Source organism: Leptonychotes weddellii, chromosome X (genome assembly GCF_054177405.1).
Source record: "Leptonychotes weddellii isolate Sample4059 chromosome X, ASM5417740v2, whole genome shotgun sequence".
In the NCBI taxonomy this organism is placed as follows: Eukaryota; Metazoa; Chordata; class Mammalia; order Carnivora; family Phocidae; genus Leptonychotes; species Leptonychotes weddellii.
The window spans coordinates 70,699,658-70,717,382 of NC_138385.1; the positions used below are offsets into that span (position 1 = coordinate 70,699,658).

Sequence of the window (17,725 nt, forward strand, 5' to 3'; positions counted from 1 at the left end):
CAAAAAAAACAGAGTGGCATAAAGCAACCACCATTTTATCACCTCATGAATTCTGTGGGTCAGGAGTTCAGATAAGGCATGGCAGGAATGGCTTTTTTCTACTCTTAAGTTGTCTGGAATCTCAGCTGGGAAGACAAACAGCTGGAATCATCTGGAGGCTTCTTCACTTATCTGGCACCTTTAATAGGAATGATTTGGCTTAGCAGATACCATCTCCAGCATGCCCATATAAGACCTCTCCAGCAGACGTGGCTTCAGGGTAGTCAGACTACTTACATGGCAGCTCAGGGGTCCCAGCATGAATATTCTAGTGAACAAGGCAGAAGTTGCATTGCCTTTTATGACTTAGCCTCAGAAGTCGTATACTCTACTGTATTGGTTGAAGCAGTCACAAGTCAACCCAGATCTAACTGGAAGAACACACAGGCCCTGTCTCCTGATGAGAGTAGTGTCAAAAAATCTGCAGCTATGTTTTAAACCTGCATTTATGGTCTTCACATCATTTAGTACAAAGGATCCAGAATTAATGACTCTAAAATGTGAGGCACATTCAGGTATCAGAGCATCCAAGTTTCAAAAAAAAAAAAAAAAAATCAGCTTCACAAAAGGACTGTCATCAAGGCCCTGACTTGTGAGCAATTTTAATACTTTCCTATTTGTTTCTGAGCAGCCTTTAAGTCTGAACATACAGAACACATGAGTTTTTAAATGTTACAGAAATAACTGAAGTCTTTAAGAAGAGTAATTTGTATTTGTGTAATAAATAGCAAAAATGGCCCCAATTCTCTACCCTTTTCTTTATTTATGCCCTTTCAATGTGACTTTGAAGCTTCTTCTCACTCCTTGAATCTAGACTAGGCTTTGTAACTTGCTTAGGGCAACAGAATACAGCAGAGGCGAAGGTGTGCCGATTCTGAGCCTTGGCCTCAAGAGGCCTTGCTGCTTCTACTCACTTTTAGAAATCTGCCCAGCTACCATGAAGACAAGCCGGGCTAGCTTGCTTCAGGAGAAGAGATGTAAAGCCCAGGGCTCCTACCCACTACCATTGCCCCAGCTGACCAGCCAACCTCAAAAGCAGAAGCTCCCTGCTGACCTGTAGTTGACAAAGGCATAAGGGAGACCAGCTAAGAACAGCAAAACCACTCAGCTGAACCCAGCCCAAATAGCCAACTCTTGGAAAAATGAACTAAATATTACTATTTTGAGCCACTAACTTTTGAAGTGATTAGATATACAGCAATAGTTAACTGACAGAATTTAGAAGGCAGTTTTTAATGATAAACTGTACCATGGAAATTTCATCACACACTTCAGACCTACTATACTGAATCACTTCAGACGCTGAATGATTCTCCAGAGCAGGAACTACTGCTGGCCTCTACTGAGAAGGGCACTCAAGCTAATGCCACAATCACAGAGGGGTCAAAGAGCTGACCCAAAAGAAGAAATCTGTAATAGCAGCCATACAAATAACAAACATCACTCCACCTGTAAGACTCTCATCTTACCTGATGCCAAGACAGCCATAAAGTACCTCCTCAGGCTAGAGGTAAGTGGCACCTGCAATCAGCAGTGAATCAGTTAACTAGAATGTCAGAGTAAAACATCTCACGCATCACTAATGAGAGAAATTATTGCTATTAGAATGCCTGTTCTTTTTAGCTATAATCCCCATCCTCTTTTTAAAAAAATATTTATTTATTTATTTATTTGAGAGACAGAGAAAGCACAAGCACAGGGAGGGGCAGAGGGAGAGGGAGACAAGCATACTCCCTGCTGACCAGGACCCTGAGATCATGACCTGGGCCAAAATCAAGAGCTGGACACTTAACCGACTGAGCCACTCAGGTGCCCCCTTATTTGCCCCAGTGTTACCCTTTGGTGCACTTCAGTAAAGGAAGGGCAGATACCAATTCAAAAAATTAATTACAGGGGCACCTGGGTGGCTCAGTCGTTATGCGTCTGCCTTCGGCTCAGGTCACGATCCCAGGGTCCTGGGATCGAGCCCCACATCGGGCTCCCTGCTCAGCGGGGAGCCTGCTTCTCCCTCTCCCACTGCCCCTGCTTGTGTTCCCCCTCTCGCTGTCTCTCTCTCTGTCAAATAAATAATATTAATTACACACATACACACACACACACACACCCCAGAATTCACACATCCAATTATAGGCTGACTTCCAGGCTGACTTCCAAGAGACCCTCTGAGACAGCAAATGTTTGTTCCAACAGTGCAATTTCTCAAAATACTTAGGACATTTTTTGCTTGGATTTGCTTTCTGTTCCTTTGGCATTATATTCCTTTGAATAAGGTCAATGGAAGCAAAATTTTTCCTTTGAGAACGAATTTAATTTTTGGAAACAATCAAATATCATTCAAAGTCCATTCAAGTGAATATGCAATTGAGGTGTGTAAAACCAGTTTTAGTCAGTCACAAGCTGGGAAAAGAAATTGCAAGGCTGATTTATAATTCCAATTCTACAGTTATTAGCTGGCAGGTTAAAACTCGAAAAGCACAAAACCTTCAATGGCTCCCTACTGCTCACAGCACTGATTTCAAACTCCTAGGCCTAGTATTCAAGGCACTCCACAGTGTAGCCACAGCTCACCTTTCCAGTCTTATTTTCCTTGCACAGTCTCTTCTCTAGGGAAGCTAAGTCCCTCACTGCTCCCCACTCACATGTCCTGGTGCTTTCTTGCATCCATGCATCTGTTCATACTCCTCCCCTGGACTGCCCTCTATGTCCATGTCATCTGTCTCTATACCCAATACACGGCCCACCACTGTATGTGACTCAAATAAATATTTATTGAATGAATCAATTCCTTGGGTGGCTTATGAAATGGCTCTGAAGGTAATTCCAAAAAGGAGAGCTCCAAAAACATTTTAAGCAAGGGAATAAGTAGCTAGCCTTCAACATGCATTTTGAGGATAAAGTCAGGAAACACTGGAATAGCAATTGATTTGTAGTCATGCTTACTGACTGCCTAAGAAGGCCTAGTCAATCAGGTACTGAGCCAGAAACGAACTAAAAATTCCAGGCTATTCTAGTCTACCTAGACCATGTATCACTGTGTCATTGTATTTAAGACAGCAGGCCTTGGGAGTTCTGGACTTCTCTGGGTTTCTCTCTCAAAATATACAAGTTAAAAACAAACACTACTTCTAGATATATACCTAGAAGTGACATTGCTGGATCATTTAGTAGTTCTATTTTTAATTTTTTTATGATTTCCATACTGCTTTCCATAGTGGCTGCAACATTTTACATTCCTACCAACAATGTACAAGGGTTCTATTTCTCCACATCCTCACCAACACTTATCTTTTAAAAATATATATAATAGCCATCCTAACAGGTGTGAGGTGATAGCCCATTATGGTCCTGATTTTCATTTCCCTGTTGATTAGTGATGTTGAGCACCTTTTCATATACCTGCTGGCCATAAATATCCAAAAGAACAGAAGTCAGGATCTTGAAGAGATATCTGCACACCCATGCAGCATTATGTGTAAGAGTCAAGATACGGAAACAACCCAAATGTCCACTGACAGATGAGTGGGTACAGAAAATGTGGCATATACATACAATGGAATATTATTCAACCTTTAAAAAGAAGGGAATCCTACCATTTGCAACAACAAGGATGACCCTGGAGGACATTATGCTAAGTGAAATAAGCCAGTCACAGAAGGAAATACTGCATGATTCCACTTATATGGGGCTATCTACAGTAGTCAAACTCATAGAAACAGAGAGCAGAATGGTGGTTGCCAGGGGCTGAGAGGAAGGGGAAATGGGGAATTACTGTTCAATGAGTATAAAGTTTGTTATATAAGATGAATAAATTCTAGAGATCTGCTGTACAACATAGTGCCTATTAAAAATACTATATTGTACACTTAAGGAGTTAAGAGGGTAGATCTCATGTTAAGTGTTATAACACAAAAGAAGAGAACAAGGAAACTTTTGGAGGTAATGGATATGTCTATTACCTTGATTGTGGTGATGGTTTCACAGGTATATGTATATATCCAAACTCATCAAGTTGTATACACTGAATATATGCAGTTTTTGTGTATCAATTATACCTTAGAATTGCTAAAAAAAAAAAAGCCCACTAGTCTGATAGGTGATGGATATGTCACAAGTTATTATAAACAATAAAGACTCTAAGAATTTATGAGATCCTTGCCCCTCTGATGAAGTTAAGATTGACACAATAATAAACTGGGAATATTTTCAAAGCATCTGTGTGGTGAAATTAGTTTATATTTGGTTGATCCGCATGAAATTGCCATTGTTGTAGGCCAAAATGTTTTGAGTATTAGCAATTTCATATCATTCAACCTAATACTCCAGAATTTTGCTCATGAACAAAAATAAGTAAAAAAAGAAAAGACACCTTCCTTTGGCTTCAAAGCCCTCACACACTCTGGAGAATCTCAATTCTTACAAACTTTTGAGGACTTATAATAAACAAAGAAAAGAAATACACAAAGCCTTGCTTAAACATATACATAATTTCTTAGTTCAAAACACCTAGTTTCCTTTAGGAGTTGTATTCCACTTACCAGACTCAAGGTAATTAGCCTGTGAGTCCCCAGGGGGGTATTAGGTCTCTCCAGCTACATCTCAAATTTCTAGGTCAGATCTGAGCACCCTCTTCCCATGTTCCATTTGCACACTGCAAATAGGCCATCACACCCAGGATTCCTGAATGTCATTTAATGCAAGGGAAGGCTGTTGATGAAAAGGCGTCTAATCATTATTATCACACGTGGGTTGGGGGAGGGGGCTTGATTTTATCCTCGTTTCTTCTGCTTTTCCTGCCCCAGAGTTGCAGCCAGCTGGCTAGACACCCTGGGTCTCTTTCTGGTCAGAGCAGGAGAAGCCTCATAAGCAGGATTCCTAACCCTGCATGTGTGGCTGGAGTGGTGAGGCAATTACCCTCCATCTTCCTGGGCAGCCGCAACAGGACCCTGCGAGGAGGCGCAGGTGCTGCGACTAACTGGCACACTCCCAGGCTACAGTCAACACCACGTGCTCAGAACAGAGGTTCAATTTTAATCCTTCTGAGACACCATTTCAGGAATCAGCCAATACACAGACATGTAATCAATGTAATGCTTTTGTGTGCTTGTGTGGGTCTTGAGCTGGTGAATTTTCCACGTTAAAATTTTTAGAATTTTCTGCATAGAAATTTTTAGAATTACCCAAGACAAGTATAAATGCAATCTTCTTTTAATGGTAAATGTTATTTCATGAGAAACACTGAATACATAATTTCAGCTCCAATGGTCAGAAGATCCTGTGCTTTCAAGTTTACTGTTAGAAATGCAAAACAGGGACAGCAAAACTCCATCATCCCACCTCTGTTCCCTCAGTACAGGATGTTTTCCTCTTTCAAAGGTCTTTTTTTTTTTTATAAGATCTTTCATCCAGTGTGTTTTAAATAACTGATTTTCTCTATTTCCCCAAGCAGATTATTGCGTGGTCTAATTAAGCTGTCCCTCAGGAAACATCATCCCTGACATGCAAAGAGAGACAAAACAATGGTGGCAGACTGTGGAAACAGGAATATTTCATTTCCACCAACTGAAAAACTATAAAAATCAAAAGTGCCAAAACTGCTCCTAAGCTATTTATATGCAGTGTTTAAAATATCAGTAATGCACAGGAGACTGGTAAAAGGTTCTTAGTTTATTTACTGTTTTTCCCAGGTTCTGAATTCAGAACCCCATATTTCTACTTTGACAGTTGACAGCATTACAACCAGGTTCAGAAGGTTCTGTTGCAGACAATGTAAATGATGCCCATTTTTGCATGGACCTTTCTCAGAAGTAAAGCTGAGAGGGAACTGAGTCTCAGATGTTCACTCTTATAGGACTCATCAAATAATTCCATAAGGATTTGATGAAAGACCTTGGGCTGGAATGTGGGAAACCTGGGTGTTAGCTCAAATTTCTAGTTCATTACCACACTATTTTTATTATAGTCGCTTTGTAGTAAATTTTAAGCTGGTAGAACAAACTCTCCTCACAAAATTTCCTGATGATTCTTGGGCATTTATTCTTTCCAAAATGCAAATCTGACTGTGACAGCCCTTAGTGTAAAACCCTTCCATTGCTCCCCAGTGCTCACAGATTTCTTTGTAGGCCCCTGTAGGGCTGTGATTTAGTAAGTGGAGAGTACAAGTTTAGGGCCAAAGCTGACTGCTCAAAAGGAGAGGTGAGTCACTGATACCACCAGAGAGCTCCTTTCTTTGCCCTGGTTCTTCACTAGGCTCACTCTCTCCTTTTAATAAGTATTGAACAAATATTTAACAATGGTTTGCACGGGTGCTATGTCAGGGTCCCTAAGACCACCTCCAACTTCAATGATTCACTAGGAGGACCCACAGAACTCAGCATATAATCATACTCTTGGCTATAATTTATCACAGTGAAAGGATACAAAGCAAAATCAGCAAAGGGAAAATGCACACTAGATGAAATACAGGGGAGATCAGGCACGAGCTTCCCAGAGTCCTCTCCCAGTGGAGTTACACAAGGATGCACTTAATCTCCCTAGCAACGAGTTGTGACAACACATGTGAAACGCTGTCTACTAGGGAAGCTCATTAGGGACTCAGGACCCAGGTTTTGATTGGAGGCTGGTTACATAGGCACCCTCTGACTGGCAAATACCCAAATTCCAGACTCCCAAGAAGGAAAGCAGGTGTTCTGCAGAAACTACATTGTTTGTATAAACAGTTCAGGCACAATGAGCCACCTTTATCAATCAGTTCTGGGAATGGTGGGAACCCTCCTGAAAATCAAGTTCCCAGATGCCCACCAAGGGACAACCCTGTAAGCAGGCCTTTCAAAGTCAGGTCTGCTATGAGACTTTTTTGCACAGATGCCAATCATTAGCCTGGGCAGGCACCAACAAATCCTGTCCAGACGTGGATGGGGGAAACAAAATCATGAGAGTTCTCTGAGCAAGATACTAAGTGGAACAGGAATGGAGAAACACCTACCTTCTCCCAGTGGCAAAAAGGAAGGGGCAATGAGGACTGCTTCTTGGGAGAGGCAATGCCTGAGCCAGGTCTGGACACATGACAGATGTTGTGGTATATCTAGATTTAAATCCCAACCAGCTGGGTGATTCACTAGACTAAGCTATATCTCAGGAAATGAGTGACCCGCATGGACCAGGGCTATTGATCACTTTGATTCCCTGCTTAAACTTTGCATGGCTTCCAAACCTCTTGCAAGGCATATGGCCTTGCTAGAGGTGGTGCCAACCTATTTCCTATGCCTCTCTGCCCCTTCACTCTCTGTGATCCAGCCATTCTGGCCTCATTTCAGTGCCTGGAATATGCTTCCTCCTTCTATTTCCAAGGCTCTGCACATACTGTTCACCCCCTTACCCACCCATTGTTCATCATCACCCTACCTACTTCAACATCTAATTCCTATTCATGTCAGATTTCAGTCCAAACGACACTCCTCAGGACAGCCTTTCCTCACCTGCCCAGAGTATATCAGGACCCCTGTCATTTGCTTTCCAGCACCAGGAACTTCTCCTCTATCACTGTGAGCACATTAAAGTCCATTTTTTTTTACACTTACCCACTTCAAGAAGGCAGAGACTATGCCTGTGTTATTCACAGTGATAACCTCTGAGCCTAACAGGGTACTTATCACATAGTGGGCATTCAGTAAATGTATGAAAGTATGAACGAGGGTTCATGCTCAGTCCATGTGGTCTGTGGGAGGGCAACTCTGTCCCTCCCTCCCTAGCAAATACACACCTTCTGGGTCTGAGGCACAAGGACCCAGGCTATACCAACAGGTCATCCAAGGGTTTTGACAGTATTGGGAAAGAGGCACTGCACCTGCTGCAGACAGCCTGTCTGGGAGTGAAACTAACTCAGAGGAAAGCAAAGCTGAGAGAAGGAGATTCAGGGCTGCGATGAGGATATAGCCATACCTACAAGCAGCAATCCATGCGCTATTCATTTACCAATAAACTTTCTTTTTGTTTCTTGTTGAGCTGGGATTCTGACACATGTAACTAAGAATCCCAATACAAAAATAATAACTGGGATTAGACATGTAGGTGGTCCCAAAGAACAACAGAAAGACCATCAGCAAGCCTAACTTGTAATGACCTGAGCTAACTGGCCTGAGGAATCCTCATCGTTCCTTAAACTATGCACAGGCTTGGTTCTGGTGGTGCAGGGAGAAGACACTCTGGCTGGGGAGTGGAGCACAGGCATCCTGGCTAGTCATAATCCTAAAGACCACCCTGTTCCTCACCACAGGGCTAAAAAACTATTTGCACCTGTGACAGCAGAATCACTTCCTCTCATCTATGAAAACTCACAGAACCCAGACCTCTCAACAGACTGGAGAGAGACAAAAATCTCCCTTATTTTCAAAGGCGTGGAATATCATCATTACAAATAAAAAGTGTGAATTGCACTCCAAACTCCATTGTAGACCAAATTAATGAAGCACTGGCTGGATAAGAAATAGTCACTACCAGCTAGCATGGGTTCTTCAAAATCAGGACACACTCAACTTACCCTAGATGCCTTTCTGTTCCAGTCGCTTGATGCATTCATTGAGATAAATCTTTGTAAGTACAGTATATGTGCAGGTAGCTGACAAAGGCCATCAGGATTGTCCAGTTGGTAGGATGAAGACCTGCAGCTGCAGACAGGTAAACCTGAAAGGTGTCTTGTGGGGGGACACACAGCTACGTCCTTGGCCCTGTTCTGATCAAAACTCTGATCAGTAACGTAGATGAACCTACTAGGTTACTGACCTAGGAGGGGTCTGACCTCTGATGAATGTTACCCCTCCTAGGTCAGTTATCAGAAGAAAGGGGAGAATTCAAAAGCTATTATGATAAGAAAAAAACCAGGATGAAATTTCACTAGAATGTATGTAGAGCCCCTGCAATTTTAAAAACTCTTATTTCCTGAATGCAGGGTGACAGCAGTTCAGTTTTTGATGCCAGCAAATACCACACGGGGTGATGCAGCTACTCAATTTGGGCTGAATTCAGAACATACCATCTACCTCAGTTGGAACAATGAAGTTCCAGTCTGGGTATTACAGAGAAACAATGACTAACAAAAGTGAATCCAGAGACGGGAACCAAGATTACAAAAAGGTTTGGGAATCATGTCACACAAATGACAGCTAGAAGGGTGAGAATGTAAATTGGTACGGTCATTTTGGGTAGCAAAATGATATAAAACTGAAAACATCTATACCTTGTGACCCAGCAATCTCATTTCTAGATACATATCTTGGAGAAACTCTCACAAACTTACATAATTACCAATACAGAATTTTTTATAAAAGCAAAATTCAGGAAGTACTTAGGCTTTTGTCAATAGGAGAGTGGCTAGACAGAATAAGGTCAATTCACACCTGGGATACTTTACAGCCACTGAAAACAATGATGTAGGTCTACTTACCAAACAGGATGGGCTAAGTTTGCCAAAGTAACAAAAGGAACCTAAAATCTGAGCTTAACACAATCAAAGTCGATTTATTCCTTATGCTACATGTTTCAAGTGAGTTGGCAAAAAAGCTAAATGTAGTTATTCTCAGACCCAGGCTGACAGAGGACCCATCTCTATTTGCCAGGGACATGAAAGGCAGTAAATTTCATATTGGCTCTTAAAATCTCCATCTGGAAGTGTACCCATTATACTGTTGACATTTCATTGACCTAAGCAAGTCACATGGCCACACCTAACTTCCAAAGGGGCAGGAACTACAATCCTACCATATGCCCAGAAGGCAGACAGCCAAAAATATTATGTTATATATAATGACTAATACAATATACAGTATGGAAAGATTAATACAAAATATATGAAAAGGTCTATGACATTTTACTGTGTGGACAAAACACATAGACACATTCATAATACCACCATTTATGTAAGTTAAAACAGAGATCCAAAACAAATCTATATGTTGTCTATACATACCTATAGATGCATGAAACGGAGGGAGGAGGATGACACTGGAAGAGGTGATCAAAGGGAAATAATCATTTCTGTAAAGAAAAAATATGACAAAATCTTAATTGCTGAAATTCTGGCTGGTGGAGAGTTTAGTGTTCATTATATTAATGTATGAATTTTTCCACTGTGTTAAAATCCTTGAAATAAGAAGCTGTTGAGGGGCACCTGGGTGGCTCGGTCGTTAAGTGTCTGCCTTTGGCTCAGGTCATGATCCCAGGGTCCTGGGATCGAGCCCCGCATCGGGCTCCCTGCTTAGTGGGAAGCCTGCTTCTCCCTCTCCCACTCCCCCTGCTTGTGTTCCTGCTCTCGCTGTGTCTCTCTTTGTCAAATAAATAAATAAAATCTTTTTTAAAAAAAAAAAAGCTGTTGAAAGAACCAGGAATTTTTTAGCCTGAGAAGACCAGAGGTGGGAGATAGGGGAATGGCAAGTAGGAAAATAGATGACTTTAACTGTTTTGGACAAAGGAGATCTGCTCTGTGTGGTAATGAAGGGGAGAGCTGGGCACAATGGTGAGAGTTCCCAGAAGGCAGATCTTGGCTTGGGAATAAAGAATGACCTATCATGGAAAGATGAGTGAGTAAGCTTCAAGAATGTGTGGAGGAAAACTATGTATTATTTGGGGGGAAAAAGTGATCAAGAGTCAGACAACTGCCTGTTTGATAGAATATTGTGAAGAGGATTGCTACACTGGGAAGGTATCTGGATCTGTGATCTCCAAGGTTCTTCCAATTCTCAGATTCCATCAACCTTGGACCAGAACCTCTCAATTAAGAGCTCAGAGGCTCTGGGAAGTGTAGCACAATTATCCCAAGACAAGCTTTAAAAAATAATGCAACAATCTGAATTCAGTAAAGCTTTTAATGGTGCTACCCGGGAATATTTCACAATCAGTACGGAATAATTCATTTAATTGGGCCTGAAAATTAATATAGGCAGGGGGTTACAAAAATTATTCCGGCCTTGAATAAAGCTAGCTTTAAATCTCATGCCTGGTCAACCTTATGCACATAATTAAATCAGTACTATTTGTAGAACTGTAGCCTATTTAATCACTGCTTCTGTGGCTTATCAGTTGTTCTCCCAGTATCAAAGTCAAATTGCTCCCACAGCTAAGGAGATCTCCACAGAAACATCCCACTGAAATGAGTATTACTTGGTAAAATCAAAGTGTAAGAATAATGAGTGTGTTTTCTTTCTAACTAGTTGCTTTGGCTACTGCCAAAAGGAAAAAAAAATAAAAGTCTTAGCAGTAGAAAACGAGTATCCTTGACCTGTCCTTGTGTGAGTTGGGTCAGTCTGGCATAAAAATGGTGGGGTCAGAACTCAGGCAGCTCCCTGTGGCTGCCCTGCTCCAAGGCCAAGAAGATAAGAAATTTCAGTGGTAGTAAATGAGACATGCTGTACCTGAGGATTTTCTTTCCAAAAGGTACTGTATCTTTTGTACCAACAAGTTTTTATCTGTACATAGGAAATACATGCCCAGAAGGTTATGAGTTAAGCAGCCTTTACATGCCTGGAACCTGATGGATCTGAATAGACACCTGAGAAGCCCACCATGGTTTTTAAGGAATGTATTTCCACCATAAAAATATTAAAAGTATGCTGCAACTTAAAAACATGTGCTTTTTGTCCACGTATTTTTGCCTATTTAGGATTTCCTACCTGCAGTGATTTTGTACCACATAACTAACAAGGGGAAATACTTGCATAAAAGTAACTGTTATTTAGTAGTTTCTTCCTATTAAATTTCAAGATTAACAACAAATCAAAACAAAACAAAACAAAACCAAAACACAGCTCAAAAGGCTCTGATATATTCCCAAGTTAATGAGGTTAGTGTGATTTGAATACTACCTTCTTTCTAGAGCCATATTCCTGGCTGCGCTGGAGCTTCATGTGGCCTGGCCCCACCACCCCCAGAAATACTGTATAAAGAAAAATCCCTAATATGCTGGAGAAGCAGCTGGCTAGACCACCTCAATGCCTTGCAGAGACTCAGGTCTGGCCCTAATCTATGAGCAAAAGCTGATTATCACCCCCCACCTCCCCAGCCCAGCTTCTCCATCCGTCAAGTGCAAGCACTTACATCCTAAGATATCAGAGGGAAGTGTATTTATCCTTGGAAGACAGTGTCTGGTGATAAAATGCAAGACTGCACTGTTAGGAAGGAGTGTGGGGGAAACCAGAGACAAAGAGGGGAGTAAGGAGGAGAAAGGGCTTGATGAATGAAGTCCTGGGGGCAAAGGTGACTGGAAAACAGCAGGACAGAAGTAAGAGAATGTGACAGAGAGGCAGGGCCAAGGAAAACAACGAGGTCAATGATATGCTGCATGAGGACAAAGGACTGTGCTTCCGGGTCAGATTACCACATATGCCTTCAGAAAAGTGGCTTTGTTTTTCAGAAGGTCCTTATGTATTCTGCCCATTGATGCAGCTCCTCTGCTTACCCTTAGAAACTTGCCCACTTAACTACACCAAAAGCTGCATCTCTAAAACTGTTATTTCAGAGATATATAAATACTTCGGGGAAGAAGAAGGGAACTAATCCCAAACATCACTTAAAATATCAGTTAAGACTTCTGGTTCCAGGTAAGACGGAATAAACCTACCCAAACTTCTACTGAATGCAACTATAAAATTTGTACAGAATGTGGCAGCTATTAGAGAACTCTTTAAAGTACCTATCAGCAGGTAGACCAGGGAAGAATATCAGAATGTCAAGTACAACTGAACTGGTGATGACTTTACCACCTTTTTACCTCCAGTATTCTCTGGCCTGAACCCAACACAACAAAACCTGAAAGTTAGTGAACACTGTGGTTAGAGCACATGTTCTGGCTCAGGTGCTTTTTATGGAAACAGGAACTACTATAACTCAGAGAAACTAGAGGGAAATCCCCTGGGTTTTTCTCTCCTTTCCCTCCCTTCTCCATGCCCAGAAAATCCCATGGTGGAAGCTGCAGCAATGAAATTAACTGGCAAAAGAAGACTGTAGGATTTAAAACTCTCAAGGGAAAGGAAACTTACATTCCATTCCGTGGAGTTATAGCTCCAAAAGGGCAAAACCAAATCCCATTGTTTTATCTTACTTTCTCTCTTCCTCTGTCTCCCTGCCCCTTGTGCTCCAGAGGCAGTGCATCATGAAGGCAGGTGGTTTCTGACCGGAGGACCGAAAAGGAAAGCTCTAGGAAACCAGAAAGTACCATGAAAATAACAAAGAGAGAAGAGCTCAGGAAAGCAAACCCATAAAGCTGCTTATGAGCAACTCGGATCACCCCCCACCCACACATATGTGGGCTTGATCCCTAATTATCATGTCAAAGGCTTTGAGAACTGAGCTAACAGAGGAACACTCAGGTCCCAGATTGACCAATGGGTGTCACACATGGGACAGATCTGAATAGCACTGCAAAGGACCTGAATACTAACATTGGAGCTACAGTCCACAGAAAGTGAGTTGGAACTTGCACTCTGAACCTAACCAGGTAAACTGACTGCTAAAACAAATATATCAACATTCTCCATTGGACTGAAATAATATCCATAGTCTAAAAACATAATATTCAAAATGTCCAGGATAAAACCCCAAATTACTTGCTATACAAAGAACCACAAAAATGCCAATTCACACGGGAAAAGACAATCAACAGATGCCAACAATGAGAGGACACAAATGTTGAAATTATCTAACAAGTATGTTAAAGCAGCTATTATAAAAAATCCTTAAGTAAGAAACTGCCAAACTTGAACACTCTTGAAAGAAAGTTAAAATACAAAATACTGGCAAAGTAAAGAGAAGATATAAAGGATAATCAAATAGAAACTTTAGAATTGAAACATAAAATAACCAAAATAAAAAATTCACTAGGAGAACACAATAGCAGAATGGAGGAGGCAGTGAACTTGAAATAGGTAAACAAACTAGCCAATCTAAATAATAGAAAGAAAAAAAGATGGTGGTGGCGGGAACAAGGCCTCAGGGACCTGTAGGATAACAATAAAGGATCTAACATTTGTGTAATTGGAATCCAATATAGAGGAGAAAAAGAGTGTAATGCTAAAAAATATTTGAAGAAAAAATAGCTGAGAATTGCCAAGAAACTGAGAGCACTAAACATAACAAATACAAAGAAATCCACAAGCAGACACATCATAATCAAACTGCTGAAAACTAAAGACAAAGAACTGAGGAAATGGATAATTCAACACTAACAGAGAGTTCAACACGCACTCTTGATAACAGAACAACTAGAAAGAAAATCAGCAAGAATATAGAAAACTTACAAAATACTATCCAAAAATTGAGCTAAGCTAGCATTTACAAAACACTCCTACCAAGATGAGCAACATATATATGCCTTTTCAGGTGTATATGGAATATTCTCCAGGACTTGCTGGTGGGACTATAAAATGATTCAGCTACCTTAGAAAATAGTTAGGCAGTTTCTTTATAAAGTTAAGCAGAAATTTACCATATAATCCAGCAATTCTACTCCTAGGAATCTACCCAAGATAAATGAAAATATGTCTAACGTAAGGACATGTACACGAATGTTCACAGCAGCATTATTCGTGAGAACCCAAAACTAGAAACACCCCAAATGTCCGTCCACAGCGAACAGATAATCATAATGTTGTGTATACATATAATGTAATATGCAACAATAAGAAGGAATGGATTATCAATACATGGCACAACCATGGATGAACCTCAGAAACATTATGCTAACTGAAAGCCAGACACAAAAGACCATATAGCATATGATTTTATTTATACGAAGTATGCACAAAAGGCAAATCTATAGAGACAAAAAGTGGATTACTGGTTGCCTAGGGCTGGGGGGAGGGGGAGGAGTAATGGCAAATGGGCACAAAGAATTTTACTGGAGTGAAGGAAACACTCTAAAACTGGATTATGGAGATGGTTAGAGAACTTGGTAAATTTACTAAAAAGCATTGAATTGTATATTTAAACATGCAAATTTTGTGGTATGTAAATTATACATTAATAAAGTTGTCATTCTAAGAATGTTATATAAATGAAATCATACAGTATAAAAACTTCTGAGACTGGCTTTTTTTAATTCAGCATAATGCTCCTGAGATCCATCCAAGTTGTTCCATGTATCAGTAGTTCATTCTTTTTATTCCATTACATGCATATACCACAGTGTGTTAACCATTCACCCACTGAAAGACATTTGCGTTATTTCCAGTTTGGGGTTATTACAAATAAAGCTGCTGTGAGTATTCCTGTACAGGTTTTTGTGTCGAAAGGATACTCTGAAGAGAGTGAAAAAACTCTCTCAGACTAGAATGGATTCATACCCTGTAGAAAGAACTCCAATAAATTAATCAGAAGACAGACAACTCAACAGAAAAATGGCAAAAATCTTGAACAGGCTCTTTACAAGAGGATATTCAAACAGAAATAAACACGAAAAGATGTTCATCAGTATTAGTTATCAGGGGAAATACAAATTAAAACCAAAATAAGACTTGCAAAAACCCCCAAAATGTTCATCAACAGAACAGATAAACAAATTCTGGTACATTCATATAATGAAATACTCAGCAATAAGACAGGAGGGACTACTGATACATAAGACATCATGGTTGAATCTCAAAAACATTATGTTGAACAAAAGAAAGCCAAAAACAATCCAGACACAAGAATACATACTGTTGAAGTTCAGTAACAGGTAAAACTAATCTATGGTGATAAAAATCTGAATAGTGGTTGCTTCTGGTTGGAGAATACTGTCTGAAAAGAAACATGATGGTATTTTCTGGGGTGACAGAAATCATCTAGATCTTCACTGGGGTGTGGGTTACATAGGTATATACACTTGTCAAAACTCAAACTCTACTCTTAAAATCTTTTCATTTTACTGTATGTAAATTATACTTCAATAAAAAAGAAGTGAGTCACAATAAAACATCGCAATAAAATATCACTAGTATCCATTAGTATGGCTAAAATTCAAAACCTCAACAATGCAAGTGTTGACAAAGATGTGGCCAAGTGGCACCTCCTGTATACTGCTAGTGAGACTGTATATTAGTTTAAATGCTTTGGAAAGCTGTTTGACAACATCCACTGGGGCTCAACATATGCGTACCTTATGACTCCGCTCTTAGTTATATATCTAACAGAAATGTACACATTTGTTCCTCAAAAGATGTGCAAGAACGTTCAGATGAGTACTATATGTAGTAGCCCCAAATTGGAAACAACCCTGATATGTTCATCACAGTATAATAGAATTTTTTAAACTGTGAGATATATATGTGTATGTATGTATGCATATGTATATATATACATGTATATATATAGTCTTCACCTGTGCAAAGTGTCAAAATAGGATTAACCTGCAGAGATAGAATTAAGGATAATGGTAAACTGGTAACCTCTAGGGTATAAGGAAGGGGTAGTCATTGCCAGGAAGCAGGAAATGGACCTCCGCGGTGCTGGTAATGTTCTTTTGGCCTGGGCACTGGTTAAATGGGTATGTTCCCTTTGAAATTATCAATAGAGTTGTACACTTATGACTTGTTCACTTTTTCTTTTAGATTCTGTCCCTTATGCCATGCATACTTAAGTTTTCCTCTCTTTGTTCACTACCACCACCACTACCCCCTTTATCCTTCTTTAGCATGTACACTTCCCTTACTCTCTGCATTGTCTGCTGAACTATCAATAATACTTGGTACTTAACCTGAATCTTCACTGCCAGTGATGGGATCACGTAAAGTCAAAACTGCACTGAAAAAAGAGAGCCCACAAAACAACTACAGGGAGAACACAGGCATCCTTTCTTTACACAGGCAGGACTTTATGAGTCAGCATCAAAGAAGCTGGACCTTGTCTATCCACAGAGGGGAAACCATCTTTTAAATAGCAGGATTAGTTCATTTGCCCACATAATTCCAGGACAAAGCTACAGACCCAGAGTGACATTCCTTTATGTGCTCCTTCCTGTATAGGAAATCTTTCCAAAGGCATTTTGAGATCCTTTAGCAATTATCAGAGCTGCAAAATATTATAAAGGGAGCAAAAAGGCTGCCAAGGAATTGATTCTTAACCACAGTATAAAATGTGGATTTCGGGATGTTAATCTTAAAAACTCCCACAGGCTAACTGAACTTTTACATTACCTTTAATTTCACAGAATGTTACTTGTTCATTTATACACACTCCAAATTTATATACAGGATACTATAGGCTGATACCACACTTGGTACTGCAGATACAGGGACAGATAACTTCAAGGTCTGTAATTTTGAGGTAACTGAGGGCCCTGGTGGATGGAGAAGGAGGAGAGGAAAACAAATCACCACAACCCAGGGTGACAAGTTTTATAAGAGAAGAAGAAGGGAAGGCTCCAAATTTCCTAGGGGCATGGAAGCACAGTGACTAAATCTGTCCAGAGAGGTCATGGAGGTTTCATGTCGGAAGTGATACATTATCAGGATGTGTACCAATCAAACAGCATGGCACTTCCTGAGATCTTAGAGCTGAGCAAAATGCATGTTTGCTCTGAGAAAAAAAACTAGCTGAAACCCACATTTGGAAGTGGACACCCACAGGCACAAACCCTGATACTGCCTGTACAGGAGAACAAAAAAGCTCATCAACACCCAAAACTCCAAACAAACTAATCTGAGAGGTGCATGGATGCAAAAAG

At 40.4% G+C, this 17,725-nt stretch overlaps 1 protein-coding gene across 16 annotated transcripts in view; it reads right to left on the bottom strand.

Annotated features, from left to right (window-relative positions):
• The window catches only part of JADE3 (jade family PHD finger 3), a 137,881-nt gene that overhangs the window by 81,992 nt on the left and 38,164 nt on the right, over positions 1-17,725 (bottom strand). For 10 of the 16 annotated variants that reach the window (XM_081809340.1, XM_081809349.1, XM_031026831.2 and 7 more), the window contains one exon: positions 10,001-10,068. Coding sequence is in view for 3 of the 16 variants with exons in the window: in XM_031026829.2 (XP_030882689.1) it covers positions 1,509-1,527 (19 nt within the window). In the remaining 13 variants the exon portion in view is untranslated. Of the gene's footprint in view, positions 1-42; positions 179-276; positions 308-1,508; positions 1,561-3,995; positions 4,445-8,575; positions 8,703-10,000; positions 10,069-17,725 lie in introns of those variants that run through there. The other 6 variants (XM_031026829.2, XM_081809337.1, XM_081809338.1 and 3 more) reach the window with 4 other exon arrangements.